Here is a 24,420-nt window from a genome sequence, read left to right on the forward strand (position 1 = left end):
GATCTGGAAGCGAGCGTCCTCGGGCACGAGTCGAGAGGGACGTTTCCAGCTTCCAGTTTCAGCTTCAGCTTCAGCGTTTCTCAGAGGCCCGTCACAGCTGGGCCGAGGTCCCGGTCGGTTGTGGGACAGTGGAGGGACAACGTGTCTGTGATCCTGCAGACAGTGAAGGAGCAGCTTTTATATGATGGAGCAGATGAACAGGTGGCAGCAGGTGGAGTCCCTACCCAGGCTGCACACGCACACACACACACGCACACACACACACACACACACGCCCACTCGCACACAAAACCTTAATGAAATTCCAATTATCTTGGGCTGGGCTATCCGGCCGTGGCTTCACTCGGAGCCATGTGTCACAAACACCAGAAGTACCATCTGGTCGCATTGAATTCAGTTTTTTAATCTGCCAGAATATTGGAATATATTTACAATTACCAAAAAAAAAAGAAAAGTAAAAAAAAAAATCTAGAACGTGTTGCTAAAATGTAATTTAATTCTGAGCATTATTAATTTAAATGCCCCCCCCCCCTTTCTATTGGGAAACATGCACTCAGACTGTGTATCTCGTTGTGTTTTATTTATTTAAATTCTTAAATAATATTTTATGCATTAAAAAAATCTCCCACCTTCTAATTATATCATTTTTAAATTGAATTTGTAAAGGAATAAATCTGTGACTCAGTCCTTGTGATTATATTTAGCTGCTGTTACTATATACAGTATATATATATATATATTATATAAGAACTGGCTGACTATCCTGTGCATTAGGTTTTATTAAGCGACACAAAGATTTCCCCTTTCACTTCTCGTGGGATAATAACTATAATCTGAGATTAGCCTGAGGCTGCAGATCTGGAGTGAGGCCTGTAACCTGAGGGATTTTAACAACATCGGGGGATTATGGCTCTCAGACATATTGTCCCAATGTGGAGAGCTTTTTTGTAAAAAAGCTTTTGCGTTTATGTTTACGGTCGTAATGAATCGCAGCATGTGGGATACATTAGAAATAAATAATTGATCTGTGTATTGGGCCAAGACAAAAAAAAAAAAAAAAAGACAGAATAATTAGTCTGCCTGTCCTTTCCCCATCTGCTGTAATCCATGAGGATTCACACACATTGGATTATCAGCCAAGCATACGCAGAAACACTCGCTATCCATACGGAGCTATTGCTGTACAAAATGCCAAACAATGGTCTCTGACTGGTGGTGCAAATTAGATTACACCGTGAGTATATGTGAGTATATTACATCGGGAGTATATATGTGCGTATATTACATCGGGAGTATATATGTGCGTATATTACATTGTGCGTATATTACATCGGGAGTATATATGTGCGTATATTACATTAGGAGTATATTACATTAGGAGTATATATGTGCGTATATTACATCGTGAATATATATGTGAGTATATTACATTAGGAGTATATATGTGAGTATATTACATTAGGAGTATATTACATTAGGAGTATATATGTGAGTATATTACATTAGGAGTATATATGTGAGTATATTACATGTGAGTATATATGTGAGTATATTACATTAGGAGTATATATGTGCGTATATTACATCGTGAGTATATATGTGAGTATATTACATTAGGAGTATATATGTGAGTATATTACATCGTGAGTATACATGTGAGTATATTACATTAGGAGTATATATGTGAGTATATTACATTAGGAGTATATTACATTAGGAGTATATATGTGAGTATATTACATCGTGAGTATATATGTGAGTATATTACATTAGGAGTATATATGTGAGTATATTACATTAGGAGTATATTACATTAGGAGTATATATGTGAGTATATTACATTAGGAGTATATATGTGAGTATATTACATGTGAGTATATATGTGAGTATATTACATTAGGAGTATATATGTGCGTATATTACATCGTGAGTATATATGTGAGTATATTACATTAGGAGTATATATGTGAGTATATTACATCGTGAGTATACATGTGAGTATATTACATTAGGAGTATATATGTGAGTATATTACATGTGAGTATATTACATTAGGAGTATATATGTGAGTATATTACATGTGAGTATATATGTGAGTATATTACATTAGGAGCATATATGTGAGTATATTACATCGTGAGTATACATGTGAGTATATTACATTAGGAGTATATATGTGAGTATATTACATCGTGAGTATACATGTGAGTATATTACATTAGGAGTATATATGTGAGTATATTACATTAGGAGTATATATGTGAGTATATTACATCGTGAGTATACATGTGAGTATATTACATTAGGAGTATATATATGAGTATATTACATGTGAGTATATTACATTAGGAGTATATATGTGCGTATATTACATCGTGAGTATATATGTGAGTATTTTACATTAGGAGTATATATGTGCGTATATTACATCGTGAGTATATATGTGAGTATATTACATTAGGAGTATATATGTGAGTATATTACATTAGGAGTATATATGTGAGTATATTACATCGTGAGTATATATGTGAGTATATTACATTAGGAGCATATATGTGAGTATATTACATCGTGAGTATACATGTGAGTATATTACATTAGGAGTATATATGTGAGTATATTACATCGTGAGTATATTACATTAGGAGTATATATGTGAGTATATTACATCGTGAGTATACATGTGAGTATATTACATTAGGAGTATATATGTGAGTATATTACATGTGAGTATATTACATTAGGAGTATATATGTGAGTATATTACATTAGGAGTATATATGTGAGTATATTACATGTGAGTATATTACATTAGGAGTATATATGTGAGTATATTACATTAGGAGTATATATGTGCATATATTACATTGTGAGTATATTACATTAGGAGTATATATGTGAGTATATTACATTAGGAGTATATATGTGAGTATATTACATCAGGAGTATATATGTGAGTATATTACATTAGGAGTATATATGTGAGTATATTACATTAGGAGTATATATGTGAGTATATTACATTAGGAGTATATATGTGAGTATATTACATTAGGAGTATATATGTGAGTATATTACATTAGGAGTATATATGTGAGTATATTACATTAGGAGTATATATGTACGTATATTACATTGTGAGTATATATGTGAGTATATTACATTAGGAGTATATATGTGAGTATATTACATTAGGAGTATATATGTGAGTATATTATATGTGAGTATATTACATTAGGAGTATATATGTGAGTATATTACATTAGGAGTATATATGTGAGTATATTACATCAGGAGTATATATCTGATTTGCTTTTTTTGTGAATGTTCCTTTTTTTGGACTCCACTATTTTGACACTTGTCTGCTGGCTTCAGTTACTGTGTGATTGGGGCTTAAGAGTTAAGAGTTTTACACACATGATAGTAAAATACGATGTATTGTTTTTAAACTACCCAACAATACACATCTCAGTTTTTATTGCTGCATCATTAATAAAATATATATTCTTCCATCCTTGCCTTGTTACTTTCAGCTTTTTAACAACAATGCTGATATTTTTTTTTGCTGTAGATCTAAAACATTTATTCCACCTCTGCTTTATTCTCTGGTGTCGAGCGAAGTCAAAGCCGGGCGTGGAGGCAGGTTATGAATGATTAAATGCCCGTCTCTGGGACGGGGTCACGGACACAAGCTGAGGCTGTCTGGTCACTTTGGGATGGACTGGTTAGCTGTGCAATTAGGCATATAATCCCATCTACCAGTTGGTTCATTGATTACAGATTGGTGTAGTTTGCCAGCTGCTGCTTGTCGTGTCTGAGGGCCTTGTCTCAGACGCGGCCCGGCCCTTCGGGGTCTTCCTCCTCCTTTGATTGGCTTGTCTGAGTGCCGGTAGCTGAGCCATGTCCTCTGTCAAAAGCCATATGTCACCGCTGAGGAGGGACCCCCCCCCCCCGTCTGCCCTGACAGGGACAAGAACTCCTCAGTCTTTCTGACAGAGGCTCTCAGCTTTATGTTTAAGTAAATGTGTGCTTGGGTTTAAATCTCATTAGCATCACAGGAGCACACTTTTTAACAAACGGTGCAGAAACACACACCGGCGCCAGCAGCTGGCCAACTGAGGGTTGGAGCACAATTAGGTCACGTAAGGGAAATGTAATTTTATGCCTGTTTGAACTTTCTTCCCCTCTAATTGGACTGATTGGGAATGCTTAGTCGGCTGTCATCTCCGTTTTGGATTTGGGCCCAGTCTAAGCGACCGGAGCTCTGATTACATCATCAATAGCTCTGCAAGCTAAAGCAAGTCCAAGAAGGCCGGCTCTGAAATACGTGCTCCAAATATTAGAATAAATATAGAATAGAATATTTCATTGAGCTCTTTTAGACTAAACAGTGGGATTTATTTATTTATAACAGATAATACATTTGTACAGTATTATCAATAACATTTACAACTGGTTTTTAATATTTTTTTTGATATTGGACATGAGTTATTAGAATATTTTATATTATAACGTTATTATAATCTTATCCAACCATCAGTTTAATTTACTGGATTTTTTAGCAGCCAATCGTTCAAACCTGATGGATCCAAAAATGTCATTTGTTTGCGTGCGCTATTTTAGTTAGCATTTCATCCTGAGAGACATAAATCTCACAATTTTATAGGAATTGAAGGAAAAAGAAAACGCTGCGTCGACCGCTTTACACGGATCCACACCCAAATGTGACGAGGTTTCTTCTGGCCCATGAAACCTCCTCTCGACCGGGTTTCATGGGAATTATTTCCTGCCGACAAACCAACAAAACCAACAAGGAAACGTATCAAACAGAATAAATAGAACTTTATTTTGAGAAGGAAAAAAAGCATTTTAACAATGTGCAACTTGCGTGCTTGCAAACCTTTCTTGCATTTCTCAGAATAAAAGAGATGAAAAACCTCTGCAGGAAACCACAAACAAAGAACCGTCTTTTCCCGTTCCCGGCTAATTTTCTGCTTCGCTCTATCCAACTGCGGCTCCAGTTGAAATTCATCTTTGTCAATGCAAAGCTGAATAAAAATCACCCCGAACGCAAAAATAACAACTTTGAACGAGACTCGGCTAAACGGCGTCTTCCTTTTCTTCTGATTGTGAGTCAAAACGTTCATCTGCATCATCCAGTGGCATGAAAACAACAAGGTGCACAAATCTGAACCGGGGATGAACGTCGAGAACGTTTTCAGACAAATCAAGGAGATAAAAAAAAATGTAAATTTAAATGAAACGTTCTATGTGGCACATTCAAATGTCTATTAATATACTCCGTAGCTATTTCAGATGATTATTAAACATCAACAAACAAAACCACAACTTCAATGAACTTTAAATCAGCGGGCGTGTCGCTCGTACCGCTCTGAGAATAGCACTAATACTTTAGCTGTAGAAAAACACGAGTTATTCAAACCAGTCAGAGGAACTCCTCCGACCTGCCGGCTCGTGAGCTAAGACTTTTCAAACCTCCTATTATTTTTTTGCCTGTGAAACATTCGTCATGTGATTTGAGTAAATAGGAATGGTGACAAACCCGCCGTCAGAGTCGGCAGCTTCAAAACAGCAAATTCCCAAATTCTATTATGAACGCATCGCACAGGTCGCATGGCAATCATTCCTCCGCTGGTTTGACCTCCGAAACGTGCCGTGGGCGGCGCCTTCTGAGGGTCCCGGGCGCTCGGAGTCGTCGGCGGGCCTCTCACAGCTCGTCGCTCTCCAGCACGGCCTCCGGAGGGGAGCTGGAGAAGAGGATTGGGCTGCTCTCTGACTTAATGTCGAGTCCCTGGCCCGCGAGGGCTGCGTAGCAGCCGCCTGCGTGCTGAGCCCTCCTCATCGGCGCCGGGAGGTTCTGATGCCACTGGGCTAAAGGTGCAGCAAATAGCCGGTATTACTACTCGCGGCACGCATAAGAGGAACGCGGCACACAGCGACGCAGAATATTAACCGTAGATATCGAGCCTGCAGGTGCAGGCTGCAATTCCAGCGTCGTTTTTGGCCGACACCGTGTACCAGCCGGCGTCGTCTCTCGTGGTCGGCTGGATGAGGAGACGCACGCGTCCCGTTGCATCCTGGGACATGCTGGAAGTAACCGACAGCGTGGAATTAGCCTCAGCTGTAGAAATATCTCAAACCACAAGGGCTCCAAACTCCTTACTGACCCAAATCTGTCCTTGGTTTTAGGAATGGTGTCATTGTCTTTCTTCCAGAAGATGGCTGGAGGGGGCATTCCCAACACCCGGCACTCCAGCCTGACCGGCGTTCCTTCGGGAATACCCACATTCTGCAGCTTCTCCAGGAACTGGGGCGGGTGCTTCAGCTCTCTCTCTAAACAACAGGGTTCGGATCGCTGAAGCTTCAAGACGAGACGAGGAAGATCACGTGAGACCCGTCTCCGTTTCCCGGTCCTTACCCGCAACCTTCAGCTCCAGACTGAAGGAGCTCTGCCCTGCTTTGTTGCTCGCAATGCACGCATATATGCCGGCGTCCCTCTGCGTCAGAGGATCGATGACCAGGGAATGGACGCCGTTCTCTCTCACCAACATCTTGTGGTGCGCGTCTGGATAGATCGGCCTCCCGTTGACCAACCACATCAACTCTGGGCTGGGCAGGCCGCTCACCTGCGAACCAAAGAAGCCTGGCGTCAGGATGAGGCGCCAACGCCATCTTTCTTTTTACTAATTACGTGACTTACCTGGACGTCGGCATACCTTACAATCCAGTCGACACAGTCTCCCTTCATGGGCGAGCAGGTCCCCCGGAGCTTCCAGGAAGTGAGGCTGAAAAAAGCGCTCCTGGGTTCGCTCGCTTTCGACTTCCTGTATCCGGGCTCGCACCCTGAAAGCGTGAAGGCGAACAGAACAGTTCCGTCATCCTACGTCTGCCTCTGTCACAGAGCATCCTGCCCCCCCCCCCCCCACACACACGCACAGACGACCCCTGCTCACCGCTGAGAATGAACAGGTGCGACTTGGTTCCGGGGGGGCCCCGTTTGGACTATCAAATGTCCTGAGCAGCTGATTCGTCCCTAAGAATCATTCAACATCAAATGTAATTCACCATCTGAGAAAAGAGGCGTTGATTACATATAAAAAACCAAAAAGGAGCCTGCCGCTGACGCGCCTGTGGATTCGCCGCCATGATGGTGTAGTTGCCGTCGTCGTCGTTGGACGTGGACTCGATATGCAACGCACAAATCCCATCCCCGTCCCTCATCTTCTTGTAACGGGTGTTCTTCCTCACAATCTGCTTGCCGTCCTTGAACCAGTAAACCTGAAATGAGAGATAGGCGGCAGGGATGAAAGCCGAATGTCAGCCGAATCCGTTGACCCCCCCCGACCCCCCCCTCACCTTGGGAACAGGGATTCCCACCACTTTACATGAAAGCGTGACGGGCACACCTTCCATGGCCCTGAAGTGCTTCAGCTTTCTGCCAAATATGGGCGCGATGCATTTTCCCGTCGGGACGTCGTCGTGCTGCACCTCGTCATCCGACTCCTCGACCGGCGTTCGTTCCAGACGGAATTCAATCTCACTCATTAGTCTCTGCTCAAAACTGGACACTTTGTACGCCTGGAAAAGGGAAAACCACCACGTGAAGGGGATCACCGTAATATAATATATTATATAAATATATATATATATATATAATATAAGGCGTTTGAGGTCTTGAGAGTTGAGGAAAATATGAAATAGAGCAAGCATGAAATACTCAGGACCCCCCCCCCCCTTGTTATTTGTAGACCTGAGGGTCCATTTTCAACGTCTAAAACAAAATAAATAAATCGCTTAAAATGACCCAAAACATCAAAGGGATGCTCCTCATCATTATTTGTTTTTGTGAAAACATACTGAGAGAATACGAGGCAATCCTTTAGTCGTAGTCCAGAAATGATATATTAACCCTTTAAAGCCCGCACCATGAAGTAATCGTCAGAACACTCTAATCTTTGGAAAATAAGGTCTTAATGGAACCAACATAAGTTTTTATACAAGTGCTCTAATTTATGCAAAATCCAGATGTTTTTTCATGGAAAATGCAGACGCGTGTGTTGGATTAAATCTATCAGCTATTTTCTATCAGTCCAAAGTCAAACTGCTAAAGTAGAAGTCTCAAAATCCTGAAAGGCCAAGTGTATCAAATATGTTATGTTTGGCTATAAAGGCTTAATGTTGGATGGAACTCATTTCTACTTCCCCTTCCTTCATTTGTGGCCGGTAATAACAAACGAAGGCTGCAAACGTCCGATGGGAAAATGGGGTCGTTACATTAAATTAGTTTGTTTTTAAATCTGAATCCGACGGCCTTCTTCCAGACGGTCGGTGCAGGTTGTTAGTGAACATAAGGCTTAATGCTTGATGACAGACACAGATGAATCACGGTGCTTCGGTGAGCACATGAAACGATCCGTTTCCTCTGGGATCATCTCAATGAGCGTCTCAAAGCGGCGTGAAGCTGCAGGATCCTGGTACCTCATCATAGCTAACGACAGAAGCAGGAATGTTTGGTCCGTGGGAGGCGCCCGCCGCTTCCCGCGCAATGCTCAGCTTCTACAAAGAGCACAGGGATGGATGGATGATGGTGAATGGCGACAGCAGACACACAAACACACACTGATGGAACATGTTATGATGGTGGATGGGCGGCCAATGAGGAACGACCACGAACGACGAAGCGCGGAGTAACGGATCACTTCTCAGTCTGTTCGGTTTAAGTACGAACAGGCAGCTGGTTAGCATGCAAGCAAGAGCATCCTAAACAGCTTGTATTAAAGGTCACATTATACTCTATGTCCACAAGTTAACGCAGTACTCAGACACTGAATACGAAATATCTGTGTCAGTCTTTGGTCAAACAGATGCTGCAGGACAGCGTCCCTCATTTCTGTCTCAAACAGATGCTGCAGGACAGCGTCCCTCTTGTTTGCCTCAAACAGATGCTGCAGGACAGCGTCTCTCTTTTCTGTCTCAAACAGATGCTGCAGGACAGCGTCTCTCTTTTCTGTCTCAAACAGATGCTGCAGGACAGCGTCCCTCATTTCTGTCTCACACAGATGCTGCAGGACAGCGTCCCTCATTTCTGTCTCAAACAGATGCTGCAGGACAACGTCCCTCATCTCTGTCTCAAACAGATGCTGCAGGACAGCGTTCCTCATTTCTGTCTCACACAGATGCTGCAGGACAGCGTCCCTCATTTCTGTCTCACACAGATGCTGCAGGACAGCGTCCCTCATTTCTGTCTCAAACAGATGCTGCAGGACAGCGTCCCTCATTTCTGTCTCAAACAGATGCTGCAGGACAGCGTCCCTCTTTTCTGTCTCAAACAGATGCTGCAGGACAGCGTCCCTCTTTTCTGTCTCAAACAGATGCTGCAGGACAGCGTCCCTCTTTCTGTCTCAAGCAGATTCTGCAGGACAGCGTCCCTCTTTTCTGTCTCAAACAGATGCTGCAGGACAGCGTTCCTCATTTCTGTCTCAAACAGATGCTGCAGGACAGCGTCCCTCATTTCTGTCTCAAACAGATGCTGCAGGACAGCGTCCCTCATTTCTGTCTCAAACAGATGCTGCAGGACAGCGTCCCTCATTTCTGTCTCAAACAGATGCTGCAGGACAGCGTCCCTCTTTTCTGTCTCAATCAGATGCTGCAGGACAGCGTCCCTCATTTCTGTCTCAAACAGATGCTGCAGGACAGCGTCCCTCATGTCTGTCTCAAACTGCTCTGTCAGAAACACCTCTGAAAACAAAAACGAAACCAAGTTCGTTGCGTGCACGCAGTGTGTGCACGTTTTCGTACTGTGACGTCACAGTAAGAGGGATTTCTTCCAGAAGCGTTTCTGTGCTTGATTACAGAATTACACAAATGAAGAAGGATTGACTGGAGGGTTTGTTTTGCTGTTTTTGGTTTGATAGTTTTTCAGAATGTGTCCCCTTTAAACTAGTTTGCAAGTGTTATTTAGTTAGTTTAGTTTATCTCCAAGTCAACATTTATTAGCGTTCATGTGTGGGCGGAGCTAAATTGTATTTCGTGTATCGCTTGTCAAATCGCTGCAATCGACTGAGAAATAAACCATAGAGTCGGGGGGGGGGGGGGTCAGTACCTGCTGATGTGCAAGATGGGGGGTAAATCGAAGCTTTTCCTCCAAGTCGTGGAACAGACTCGCCTTGCTTTCAGGAGCGCCCTCTGCTGAGTGGAGGCGGGTCTTCGGTAATTGTCTTTTCAGCCTTAAAGGAACAGAAGAGAAGCACCGAATGAGAACGTGTGATAGCCCCCCCCCCAATCTAACCAGCCTTATCGTGCATCAGCGAGGCCTACCCCAGAGGGGCCCCCTTGGGAAGGCCCATCGAGTTGGTGGGCGGACTGAGAGGAAGGGACGGCAGGACGGAGCTTAGGAACGCCACCGGGTTCTGGATCGGGCTGGGGGTCGAGCTGCTGGAGGTGGGAGAGGAGGTTTGGGGAGGGGACTGGCCTCGAATAAACAACGCGCTGCTGAGGAACGCCGCCAGCCCCGGCGTCGGCGAGGACACCAGGGACGGGGGGCTGGTGGGGGACTTGAGCACCCTGGTGGGGAAGAACCTGGGTGGCTGGGAGTAGAGCGGCGGAGCGGGGGAGTTGAGCTCAGCGGCGAGCGCGTGGAGCAGAGGGACCGGCGATTCTGTGGGGGGGGGGCTCCTGGCGGGGGAGAACATCTGAGCAGCTATGAACTCTCTGGGCCTGGCGTAATTGAAGGAGCGGGAGGTGGGCGTGAGGTTCGTGAGGGAGGCGTGGGTGCTCCGCAGGAGAGGAGCAGGAGAGGTGATCTGCTCAGAAGGAGCGGCGCTGGGCGTTAGCGCAGGAGGCGCGGAGGAGTTTGTTGTGGGTTCACTTCTGGAGGGAACCGCGGGGGGCGGACCTGCGTGGAAAGCGTGGATGGCGTTCACCCAGGTGGCCGGGGCTATGCTGAGAGGAGGCGCTGCTCCCGGTTGTGGGACACGTTGAGGGGGGGTCACCAGCGAACGAGTAGTGGACGCCGGGCCGCTGAAAGGAGGCGCGGGCGATGCGTGGAGATGGGTCGAAAGGGCGTCGACTGCAGAAGAAGAGCTCAGGAAGGAAGCGGGGGCAGTGGCCGGGAGGGGCGGCTCCCGCGGTGGGGGCACCGTGGTGTCCGGGAAGGACTGCAGAGGCGCTGAAGGGGGCTCCTGGTGCATTCTGGGTGACCACAAAGGTTCTGCGCGTAAGCTCTGGACTTCGGGCTGGATGGCGGTTTGGGTCTGAGGGCCGCCCTCCTGCCGCTGCTCCATGAGGACCTGGTGGTGCAGGAGCTGCAGCTGAGCCGGGTCCCTGTGGATGAACACAGCAGAGGCGAAGATGACGAAGACGAGCGAGGCTCAGTGGAGCCGCTGTCGTAACTTATCTCCTCGCAGGAATGAGCCAAAGGCAGGGCGAAGGACGCTCTGCCCTTTTATGGGCGCAGCTTCCAAACGAGACGCTCCGAACTGCATTTATTTACCTTCTCAATAGAGAAAATAACAACGAATCAAACGCACCCTCATCACCATCAAGGACGTACCTCAATAACGGCGTAAAGTAAAGCACGCCGTCGTGTTTATCTTTCTCCCGCATGTTTAGGTTTACAAAAGCAGCAGCGATTAAAAAAACACACGAGAACCGAGTCGCGGGTCAAATAAAGGTCAACGCACGGAGGCGACACTCACAAATAGAAAACGCCATCCTTGGTTTTTGAGAGCTGCACGGTCCACATTTGAAGTCTGCACGCATTCACTAACCGGTTGAGACTGCTCGTCTTCCAAGTGGGAGAGGAACCGCCCACTTCTGGATACAGACCATGTAATGCGCAAAGACGCCAGACACAGACGCCTTACGCAGACGCCTTACGCAGACGCCTTACGCAGACACCTTACGCAGACGCCTTACGCAGACACCTTACGCAGACGTCTTACGCAGACGTCTTACGCAGACGCCTTATGCAGACAAATATACGCAGACGTCTTACGCAGACGTCTTACGCAGACGCCTTACGCAGACGAATATACACAGACGAATATACGCAGACGCCTTACGCAGACGAATATACGCAGACGTCTTACACAGACGCCTTACGCAGACGAATACACGCAGACACCTTACGCAGACACCTTACGCAGACGAATATACGCAGACGCCTTACGCAGAGAATATACGCAGACACCTTACGCAGACGTCTTATGCAGACGTCTTACACAGACGTCTTACGCAGACGTCTTACGCAGACGCCTTACGCAGACAAATATATGCAGACGCCTTACGCAGACGGCTTACGCAGACGAATATACGCAGACGAATATACGCAGACGCCTTACGCAGACGAATATACGCAGACGTCTTACACAGACGCCTTACGCAGACGAATACACGCAAACACCTTACGCAGACGTCTTATGCAGACGTCTTACACAGACGTCTTACGCAGACGTCTTACGCAGACGCCTTACGCAGACAAATATACGCAGACGCCTTACGCAGACAAATATACGCAGACGTCTTACACAGACGCCTTACGCAGACAAATACACGCAGACACCTTACGCAGACGCCTTACGCAGACAAATATACGCAGACGCCTTACGCAGACAAATATACGCAGACGTCTTACGCAGACGAATACACGCAGACACCTTACGCAGACGCCTTACGCAGACGAATATACGCAGACGCCTTACGCAGAGAATATACGCAGACACCTTACGCAGACGTCTTATGCAGACGTCTTACACAGACGTCTTACGCAGACAAATATATGCAGACACCTTACGCAGACGTCTTATGCAGACGTCTTACGCAGACGCCTTACGCAGACGAATATACGCAGACGCCTTACGCAGATGAATATACGCAGACGCCTTATGCAGACGAATATACGCAGACACCTTACGCAGACGTCTTATGCAGACGTCTTACACAGACGTCTTACGCAGACGAATATACGCAGACACCTTACGCAGACGTCTTACTCAGACGTCTTACACAGACGTCTTACGCAGACGTCTTACACAGACGTCTTACGCAGACGTCTTACGCAGACGAATATACGCAGACGCCTTACGCAGACACCTTATGCAGACAACTTATGCAGACGTCTTACACAGACGTCTTACGCAGACGAATATACGCAGACACCTTACGCAGACGCCTTATGCAGACGTCTCACGCAGACGCCTTATGCAGACGAATATACGCAGACGCCTCATGCAGACATCTTACGCAGACGAATATACGCAGACACCTTATGCAGACATCTCACGCAGACGCCTTACGCAGACGCGTTACGCAGACGTCTCACGCAGACGCCTTACGCAGACGAATATACACAGACGCCTCATGCAGACGTCTCACGCAGACTATTCTACTTGCTCCCTCTTTATTTTTGCTCTACTTACAGTTTGGGTTTAGCCCACACCGGTGGGGGCCCTTTGTTGGCCGACACCTGCGTGGCGTCTTCGTCAGATGGAGCGGATGTGTCACTTTGTTCTTCCTCCTCATCCTCGGGCAGCTTGAAGTGCACGTGCAGACCGACTCTGGAGCTTGAGCGAGGGTCTTTGTGGTTCGTCAGGGCACCACCTGATTTTAGGCAGGAGTTGGGAGGAGGGTCAGGGAGGGGCACAACAACAGGGCCCCCATTCTGTGGGGCTGAGGTCCCCTTCAGTTTGGGACTTGCGTCTGTCGAATCCTCCGAAGGTCTGGACGCTTCCTGTTCAGACGAAGTCTCGATCACAGTAGAGGAGGAGGAGGGTTTGGGGTTGCAGAGCTGGTCTGGGCGCAACGTCCCAGCGATGAGGGGGTCCAGACGAAGAGCGCTGACGTGGGGCTCCACGCTGTTGGTCACAGTAACCTCTAACTGAGTGTTTACAGTGGAAGCTGGTGGGGGGGGCTCTTTGGTTAAACTGGTGACGGGCCTCACACCGTTGGCGTTGCCATTACCTGAAGAGAATAGAAATATCCAACGCACGTAAGAACGCATGAGTACCGGAGGATCGGTGTGTTTGTGGAGAATTACCTCGGACCCTCAGTGTAGCAGCGCAGGACGCCGTGCCGAGCTTGCTGCTCGCTGTGCAGGTAAACATTCCAGAATCTTCAGGGAGGACCTCGGCGATGACCAGAGTGCATATGTCCTCTAAAGGTAAAAAAAAAAAGATGGCTACTCACGTATTTACCCGCGTCACATTTATTTGAAGTCTTAAAACTGCTAGCCAAGATACACGACTTGTATCTAAACGCCGAGGCGTGACGATCCACTGGGCCTGAGGGTCTACTAGCAGCCTAAGGCGGGTCGAAACGATCTGGCATGGTGGTTTGATGCAGGAGGAGAGAGACTGCCTTATATGGCCCAGAGTCAGGGACACTCCGTGTAAACACTGACGCTCACCGTGCAGCGTCGTGCACGGGCAGCCAGGCTGCTTTGTGTTTCACACTAATGACCAACAATCAATGACATCAATGCACCTGATTCAGACGGCGATCTGGGCCCTGAAACAGAAACAAGCGCACGGCAGTGAGGACCGGCGGGCGGGCAAGCGTGAAACCTCTTTGGCATTTCAGTACGGCAGCGTTTTGAACAGCAGCAGCGCTCACTCTTCTGCAGGATCCTGAACTCCGGGGAGTCCTCGATGAGCTGCGCCTCCCTGTACCAGTTCACCCGAGGCGAGGGCACACCCTTCACACGGCACTCTAGCACCACCAGCTGGCCCTCCGCGGTGAGGAGCTCCTGCAGGCTCTGTTGGGACAGGCAGACGTCCTCATCAGACAGCGAAGGGGGGGGAGCACGTGCACAGGATTGTGGGAATGACTACCTTCGTGAATACCGGGGCAGCCGCGATTGGTTGGCTGCTCAACCCTCGTAGATGGTTGCGGTTGGACGTTTGACCCCGAGGACTCTGGAAACGAGACACGGCGGGCATGTTGGCGAGAACACGCTAAAGGAAGCATCTCAATGTGGTTTGGAGGCGGTGGCGTTTCAACCTCAGGCTGGGAGGCTTGGATCGGAGCCGGCGCAACAGGCAGGACGGTCGATGGGTCCTGGGTTTCCTGGGTCTGTGTCTGCGTCGTCTCCTCCCGATCAGGGCGTGTTGCAGGCTCTTCAAAGCTTTTAGAGAGCTCCGGGGCCGCGGCGTCTGACGTCCGGACCGGTTGCGGTGGATCCGGAATAACTTCCGGAGTTGACAGAGTGGCGAGCCGCTCCGCCGGATCCTCGGAAGGTTCTGCCGGCCGAGATGACACTTCTGTAGCGGGAGCTTGGCCCGATGGGGAGGGAGATGTCCCCTGCGGCCTTTGACAAACGCAAAACCAATAAAGGAGTCGTGCCACTCAGTATTTAAAGGGCCACGTCGACATTTTTAACGACAGGAGGGGAAATACTCACCGAGCTACGTGTTCAAAGTGTTGCTCTCCGTCGGAATCAGAGGAGGAGGCTCCTGTCGGTTGGCACAAAGACACGCTCCATGACTACCAGTGTTTAACGACCTAAAAAAAATCGCTTAGGGACGAAATGACTATAAAACAGATCCTTGTATATTTAATAGCAATTAACAGATTTGAAGTCTCCAGCTTTGCTTGTGAACGCTTTTCAAGGAAGGCCTTTTCGTGACATCATCACTTGCGATAAGCCAATCAGGTTGCTTTTGAGCCCTTGTTGAATTGAATGCCAACAAGGACCCGGGACCGGATCACGGCCGTCTGTTATGCTAAATGTTTGTCGGATCATCTCATCAGTCTCTGAAGCAGCGATGCCCCGATGTCAGTGGCAAAGAGAGCAGCATCACCTTCAACGTAGATCTCGGCTGAGGTGGAGTCGGTGCCATAGAAATTAGACGCGAAGCAGGAGTAGCGTCCAGTGTCCTCCTCGAATGCCTCTGTGATGACCAGCGAGTGCAGCGCCCCGTCGGCGATGATCTGGAGGTCGGGGCTGTTCTCCAGCTCTTTGCCCTCACAAAACCACCTGGAAGACACACACACACACACACACGTCCCAAGTCTCAGTGCATTTGATTCTATGAAATGCATTTCTATGTGCAAATGAGCCGAAGAAGCTGTGTTTAACCCTTTAAAGTCCGCCCCATGAAGTAATCGTCAGAACAAAATAAGGTCTTTATGGAACCTTTCTGACAAATTTGTCAAAATCTGTAATTTCTTTCATGGAAAATGCTGATGCGTGTGTTGGCTTGTATCTATCATCTTTTTTTTGGGGGGGGGGTAAACTTCTGAAGTAGAAGTCTCAAAATCAGGGGTGGGCAATTATTATTTCCATGAGGCCACACGAGAAACAGAAAATATTCTGGAGGGCCGGACCAAAAGGATGAACTCAATTCTGCATAATATTAATTGTATTTCTTTATAAAAAAGAAACAGTAAATAGCATTGTTTTGACAAGCTTGTAAGAATGTTATAATTAAGCAATGAACAATTGTAAGTTGCCTTACAAAAAATAGAATTTAATCAATTACATTTCTCAAAACAATGGTAAAATAAATGTGAACGTTTTACCATTTGTGACTCGTATTAGTGAACATTTTCACTCACATTCACTCTAAAACACATTTTGAGTTTAATATACTGTTGGAAAGTTGTGTGAAGCTTCTTAGCATCCTAAAAAAATCACAATATTATCTTTGAGCTCATTAGGAAAGATGCATCATAGTAAACTGTCACTGAATGCAGTTTTAGTCCATGCATGAGGGAAAATTAGAAAATGTGTTCCAATTAACCTTACACGGGCCGGTCAGAGTCAACCAAAGGGCCGTATGCGGCCCTGGGGCCGTACAATGCCCAGGTCTGCTCAAAATGCTGAAAGGCCGTGTGTATCAAATATGATACGTTTGGCAATAAAGGGTTAAACTGTCGACCTACTGTTAGTGTAGACCGCCTGCACGACGGCGTGATGTTTCTCCGAGTGCTCGATGGATCCACAGCAGTAAAGAAGAGGACTCGTTTAGGAGACGAGTCAGTGACGGTGTCTCATGAGTTAGAAAGAGCAACACTCAGCCATTACCGAACATACACTGTAAAATCAGGTCAGTTAGAGCAACTCCAACAAATAGAAGATCTATTACTCTATTGCATACAAATGCAAAAGCACACAACGGTAGATCAAGCATACAAAAGCTCTGATCAATCTCTGATCAATAGATCCAATATAAGACAAATACAAATCATTTAATTCATTGTAATTCAAACACTTTTTTGTTTTGTGCAGTGGTATCTCAAATACCGAAATAGCCTAAAAGCTATTTTGTGATGAAAACTACAGCTTCAAACCAATTCAAGCCCCTAAATATCTCTTCTACGGGCAAACATGTGTAGATTAGATGCTGTTAAACACCGTCCCAACCTGCACAGACCTACTTTAGCAGGACAGTCCTAAAGTTCAAGAACAAATGTACAGCCTTCGGGACTGAACTCCAAAGCCATCTGTGAGGAGGCTGAACAGACAACCATCCAAATCCTTTCCTCCAAGTGGACCGAGGCTTGGTTTCAGAAGACGTCATTCTGGAGCGGGCCGCTGTTCACCCGATACAAACCACACAGAAAACTCTCTGGTGGGATTCGAAGGAGGAGGTTTCAACACGCAAAGCATGAAACTCATGAAACGCTTTACCCGAACAAGCTCATTTCACCCCACCCAATATTAATCAGTTGTAAAAGCATTGACCAGCAGCCTCTGTGTGAACTACATGTATTCTATTTTGAGCAGGTAGGAAGCGTGATGCTTTCTGAAAACAGCCAATAAACAAGCAGGAATGAGATGACATGTTCCCCGCTGGCCGGACATCCTCGCACACTCGTTAGAATAAATACGCAGGCAATCACCTGAACGTCCACAAAACTCCAGAGTAGGAAAAAAAAGCAAATCACAACACAGTCAAATTTAAAATGTACATTCCCAGTGACTCCAAACCAGCCGGACCATTCGAGAACAATTCACTTAAATGTTGGTATTTATTTAGAGACAGCTCGACAGGGCGTGGAACATGCGGCCCTGGTGCAACACGAGCCGAATCATTTCTAACGAGTAAGGGTCTAAACTAAAAGCATGAGTGGAGGGGCTGGGTGGGCTGTGAGGCAGATACCCCCCCCCCCCCCCCCCCCTCTAGCTGCACCTGTCGGGGCTATTTTCCTTCAGGATTTCGGAACCAGAGAGGAGATTCCCGCTGGAGTCCAGTGGCTTTGACTGGCTGACCCAATCACGTACGCTTGCACGCTAAATATAGTCCCTGAATATGCACTAATGTGACACATCAGAGACGGGAAACATGAACCACGTTAACTCTGCTTTCGTGCCTTTATTTCATATCCGTAACGGTGCTGGCGCAGAGTGTAGCGCAGACATTCAATGGTAGCAACTGCACGGTAACGGAACACACAATGATATGGAAGGTACTTCATTGAGGTAAAATAAAAAACACTCACAAAAGAGCCCAAAAATAAACAAAGATCTCAGCAAAGCAACGACTTCAGAAATGATCTTACCAAACGTTTCATGCTTCTGTCAAGAGCCCAGTGAGTTCCATTATCAGACGGGACAGCAGCTCGCTGTGCCAGTCCGCTCTATAAATGGCTGAGAGCGACAAGTGTGTGTCAGTGGCTGGACAATGCCCAGCAGGGGCCCACCAGCCAAAGCCCCCCCCCCCCCACACACACAACGACACCTCAGGTCCAGCCAGGCCCCACGAGCAATTCTACCAACGCCGCTAGAAACACTTCAAGAAGAGCGTGAGGTGGAAAGATGGCAAAATGTTCACGTCCTAAAATATTTTTTACATATTTCACTGATGGCTGCTGTCAAATCCCTTGGGGGGGGAGGGGGGGGGGATTGCTCATTACTCATAATGAGTAACCACAGTGAATGCTCTTTACTTTGAATCATCAGCTCGAAAACACCGGGCAGAAGCACAACACAAATATCCACACCCTAACCCTATTATGCATCCATTTCCTGATAGACTTCAAACAGGGAAAACATATTAATGTCTAAATAAAGAGATGAAGGGATGGAATCAGCACTGGGTAAAAGCATGGCCAATGTGCCGTGGAGGAGCCCATCACGCTCTGGAGCTCTGGATCTCCGGGTTGGTGTTTCTGGTATGATGGGCATGCTGGAGCACCATGGAGCTATTATTGGAAACTGAGTGGCCTTCACGGATGCGATCGGCTGTTTGCATGAAAATATTCTCAAAAACAAAACTCTTTTCTTGCATTTTGGCCCTCTTTTGTAAATGAGGCTATGTGAATACAGATGTTTTAGAAAACACGACTGCAAAGATAATAGTAGCAGCAACAGCAGCAGTACTGCAAAAATACAAATGGTGTCGGTTGTTACATGACACAGAATAATTACCTCCAACATGGAGGTTTGGTTTTTGTTCGTTTGTCTGGTTGTTACAGAAAAACTGCTGGATGGATCTTGATGGAAAGAAAATCCTGAAGTTGAGTTTTGGTCTAACGATGAGATTTAGACAGTGATCCGGATACCCATCTGGATACAAAAAATAAAAATGAAAAAAATTGGATTTCCCAAACTCATAAGGGAGGCTTTTTCAAAAAAAAAAAAAAATACATTAGATTCAGTCACCAAAAATCACAGTCATAAAGGGGTCCAATAAATGTCTTCTGGATCTGATCCAGAATGAGGCCAGGAAAGAAAATACAATTTGAACATTTGAACTCCATTTATGGATTCAAAAATTTGTTAAAAATACACATCAACTCAGATTCACTTTTACTTTTCCTGGTTGGTGTATAAAAGACACCAAGAACAATCTAGAACCTTTTGGTGCTGATCCAGATCACCATGTGGATCCAGGAATGTTTAAATACATGACCAGGTGCATTTGTTACATCACTTCCTTTGCCAAGGAGGTTCTGAATAACGACTGAACTAATGATGTCACTGTGAATTAGGTTAAGGTTTTTTTAATGCTCATTTAATCTAAAAATATAAATAAAATCAAAACAAAACTGTCATTTTTGGTGTAAATCCAATTACGAGGGGACTGAGCTGCTCGGCGGACGTTTGTGCTCTTCTAGTGATTATCACCGTTACAGTGTGTTAACGTAAAAACGTTTTTAAATGCTGCATTATATAACATTATCGTATGTTTTTAATGCACAATTAAAACCTGTAAAGTAACTCGAGCGTTCAAATAAATGCAACGGCATAAAAAGCACATCACTGTACACTTGTCCTTTGTGTCCCTGCCAATCAAGGAATGGACTGAACCTGACCTGAACCGGTTTGGGTTTGCCTTACCGGACTTCAGGTGCGGGGCGTCCTCTCACGATGCAGTCCAGCTGGACCTTGCTGCCCTCGGGAAGCTCCCTGCTTCTCAGTTTCTGGGTGAAGTGGGGCGGCTCAGACTCAGGCTCCGCCGGGGGGGGGGGACGACTCGCAGCATCCTTTCCCGCCTCCTGGGAAACAGAGTCACGCTGCTCCTCCTCGGTGACTCCGCCGTCCTGAACTTCTACATGGCCAATCCCCGATGCCAGCCGGACCTCCGTTTGGTGGCCAGCAGCAGGGCCGGGTCCCTCCGTGGCCTCCGGCCTGGGGGGAAGCGCGGCCCCATCGCCCTGGCCCTTGTTCTGGTTCCGGCTCCTGTGGGATTTGCACCCTCTCTGCCGTATCCGCTTGGAGCTGTTAGCCTTGAAGAGAGAGGAGAGCTCTTCAATGAAGTCCGCGGCCTTGTTGAGGAATTCCTTCTTGGACTGAGTCTCCGGACCGTAGGGAACATTCCTCCCGGCCCGGTTTATGTCCTGAGACTCTTGGCTTCTCCCGATTGGGTCTTCCTGCCGTGCGGTTGCGTTTGGCTTCCTTCTGTCCGACGGGAAGTTTGTTTGCGTCGCCGGCAGCTCTTTACATTCAGGGGTCGCCCGGGTAACAGGCAGAGCGGAAGGGGCGCGAGCCGGGTTAACCACGGAGGAGGGTTCCGAGGGAACACGGGTTGAGGCGCTGCTGGGGGGAGACGATGGCGTGACCTCTGACCTCTCCTCGTGAGGCCGGTGCACGATGGCCTGGCGGGCCAGATTCACACTCGTGTCCAACTCCTCTTGGCTGAGGAAAGCCGAGAGGTCCGGGGGTCGGGGGTCGTTGCGGCCCACTGGGTCTTCAACTTTGCCTTTGAACGACCTGTAGATGCGAAGGCGTGAGGAAGAGGCGTCGGGGCGGCCATGCTGCTGCTGATTGGCCCGGGCCTCCGCCAGGTAGCTCTCTCTCAAGAGCTGGGACAGGGACTTTGGCTGCTCCGCGTTGTCTTGCATGCTGGAGGAATAATCACAAAGGAGTCGATTACATTCCTCCCAAAATCACGTTTACGTCAAAGCAATCATTCGTGAAGCATTTGTTGAATTCAGAGACAACTGGGGGGATAAATTATTAATCGGCTTTATCTCGCCTGATTCCAGACTGGACAGCGAATCGGCTTCGTGCACTGATACCGGGCGCTTCTCCTTTACCCGCCTCAGACCGGCGTTCCTCCTTTACCCGCCTCAGACCGACGTTCCTCCTTTACCCGCCTCAGACCGACGTTCCTCCTTTACCCGCCTCAGACCGACGTTCCTCCTTTACCCGCCTCAGACCGACGTTCCTCCGTTACCCGCCTCAGACCGACGTTCCTCCGTTACCCGCCTCAGACCGACGTTCCTCCTTTACCCGCCTCAGACCGACGTTCCTCCGTTACCCGCCTCAGACCGACGTTCCTCCGTTACCCGCCTCAGACCGGCGTTCCTCCTTTACCCGCCTCAGACCGACGTTCCTCCTTTACCCGCCTCAGACCGACGTTCCTCCTTTACCCGCCTCAGACCGGCGTTCCTCCTTTACCCGCCTCAGACCAACGTTCCTCCTTTACCCGCCTCAGACCGACGTTCCTCCGTTACCCGCCTCAGACCGGCGTTCCTCCGTTACCCGCCTCAGACCGGCGTTCCTCCGTTACCCGCCTCAGACCGACGTTCCTCCTTTACCCGCCTCAGACCGGCGTTCCTCCGTTACCCGCCTCAGACCGACGTTCCTCCTTTACCCGCCTCAGACCGACGTTCCTCCGTTACCCGCCTCAGACCGGCGTTCCTCTTTTACCCGCCTCAGACCGACGTTCCTCCGTTACCCGCCTCAGAGAGACGTTCCTCCTTTACCCGCCTCAGACCGACGTTCCTCCTTTACCCGCCTCAGACAGACGTTCCTCCTTTACCCGCCTCAGACAGACGTTCCTCCTTTACCCGCCTCAGACCAACGTTCCTCCGTTACCCGCCTCAGACCGACGTTCCTCCTTTACCCGCCTCAGACCGACGTTCCTCCTTTACCCGCCTCAGACCGGCGTTCCTCCTTTACCCGCCTCAGACCGGCGTTCCTCCGTTACCCGCCTCAGACCGGCGTTCCTCCGTTACCCGCCTCAGACCAACGGTTCCTCCGTTACCCGCCTCAGACCGGCGTTCCTCCTTTACTCAGACCGACACACAGGATCAGTACTTTGACATCTTTTATTTTATTGAATATAGACGTCAGGGAGGCGACACAGATGCTGCCGACACTCAAATCACGCAGTTCAGAGACGCAGCAATGCCCGTCCGTCAGACCGGGGGCTGCAGCTGTTGTGTACAGTAATCCTTAAGCCCACCAAGTCATATCTAATAATAGGAAGGGGTCAGTTTACATGAAGAACCCCCCCCCCCCCCCATCCAGAGTGTTTTAATCAGCCACAACAGACAGTAATCAATTTGTTCCTACAGAATTAGAATCATCAGGAACTGTGGAACCCTCACGGACAAAGGGTTCCCGGTTCAACGCCCCCCCCCCTCCCAAGCAGGTTAGGCTCATTCACTCAGACGCTGCGGCTCAATGTCACCGACTCCCTGAGGTTGGGTGAGGACGATGCCAGCATGCAGTCAACAGGACACTGAACAACACTTGCATTAGGGGGTGCTGTGTTTTACCTTCAGCTGCCCCCCCCCCCCCCCCCGTCAGAGCCGGTAAATCCTCCTCAGGGTGCACCTGTGCTCGGTTCCGTCTTCTGGTTCCTCTACCTGGGGGGGGGGGTCCGTGGACACTGGCAGCTGCCCAGCCTTCGTGCTGTTACCACAGTCAGCCTCAGCGTTTACAGGCGAATACAGAGGCGAGCAGCTCGGGGCAAGTTGCAACGTTCGTCAGCACGCTAGTCGCAGGTTATTTTAAGGAGGCCAGGCCCATGTGTCTGGGTGGCCCCCCCACTAACCGGCCAAGGGGCGGGGGGGGCACCAGTGATCCGTCAGGCCTTCAGCCCACAGAGTTAGAAGCTCCTCGTTCACACCTTTGTTGGGCCGAGAGAATTTAAGGTATGGAGGACCAACACTGCCACAATTAGAAGATAAATATAAAGGGGGGGGGGGGGGATACAACAATTATATATAATTATACATAAATAAAGAAAAACGGTTAATACAAATACAAAAATTATAAATACAGTATATAATATATATACACATAAATAAATAAAAACCGTTAATACAAATACAAAAATATAAAACAAGATTCAAAAATTAAAAATATATGTGGAAATAAATACGAAAATGAATTTATAAATATAAATAAATAAATAAAAGCTCTCTGCGCTTATATTTATTTTTCTCATGCTGCAGCCGAAACATTGTATTCAAATGAGGGGGGCGGGTCTTATGTGTGTCTTGGATTGAACTTGTCTCCTATTGGTTGATAAACATGTGGGTGCGGAAATCGACGAGGAAGTCGCCACACGACTCTCAATGGCAGTAAAAATGGCGACAATCTCCGCCCGTTACCGGATGTTGCTGATAGTTTACGAGACTTTTGCGAAGTTGTTGAGCAACTAAATATTTAAGTCGCAAGTTCTGCTGGTCGTCTAAGACGTGGAGACTTAACTTGTTGTTGTTGTTCATCAACCAATAGGCGAACAGGCACACTTAAGACCGCCCCCTCATTTGAATAATATCTTTTTGCTGCATTTTTCATCTTTAGCATGAATAAAATAAATATAAGAGTGGAGAGCATGTATTTATTGATATTTAATTAATTTTCACATTTATTTCCACATATCTTTGAATTTTTTTTTATATTTTTGCATTATATTAACTGTTATTTTATTTAGATATGTATATATTTTGTTCCCCCATTGATATGTATTTTAATTGTGTTAGTTTTGGTCCCCCACAATTAGGATCATGTATTAATGTGAAGCTAGGTCTGCGCTGGACATTAAAATGATCGCAGGTGAACAGACCGTTCTCTCATTTAAGCGGTAAAACTGGATTTCCAGATTGACACTGGGGGGTACGTACGTATTTGTGAAACTGAATTTTATTCAGAATCTCTCCCTCTCGTTTGCTCTGGAAATGAGCAAAGTGCACATGCGACACCTGAAAAGAACGTTT

General features: G+C 47.2%; 1 protein-coding gene across 1 annotated transcript; it reads right to left on the reverse strand.

The window, feature by feature from the left end:
* Window positions 1-4,824: 4,824 nt before the first annotated feature.
* On the reverse strand, window positions 4,825-22,986 carry mypn (myopalladin). Its single transcript, XM_068741559.1, has 21 exons — window positions 22,972-22,986; window positions 20,303-21,307; window positions 15,819-15,994; window positions 15,419-15,470; window positions 15,002-15,325; window positions 14,850-14,937; window positions 14,632-14,773; window positions 14,503-14,526; window positions 14,057-14,173; window positions 13,440-13,980; window positions 10,339-11,343; window positions 10,124-10,247; window positions 8,500-8,577; window positions 7,378-7,599; window positions 7,150-7,299; window positions 6,975-7,054; window positions 6,738-6,864; window positions 6,440-6,647; window positions 6,189-6,354; window positions 5,975-6,108; window positions 4,825-5,892 (listed from the first exon to the last, which is right to left on the reverse strand). Exons 2-21 carry the CDS (start codon window positions 21,304-21,306, stop codon window positions 5,729-5,731), a joined length of 4,926 nt encoding a protein of 1,641 aa, XP_068597660.1. The 5' UTR covers window position 21,307; window positions 22,972-22,986; the 3' UTR covers window positions 4,825-5,728.
* Between the last annotated feature and the right edge of the window lie 1,434 nt (window positions 22,987-24,420).

Source organism: Brachionichthys hirsutus, chromosome 7, assembly GCF_040956055.1.
Source record: "Brachionichthys hirsutus isolate HB-005 chromosome 7, CSIRO-AGI_Bhir_v1, whole genome shotgun sequence".
Classification (NCBI taxonomy): Eukaryota; Metazoa; Chordata; class Actinopteri; order Lophiiformes; family Brachionichthyidae; genus Brachionichthys; species Brachionichthys hirsutus.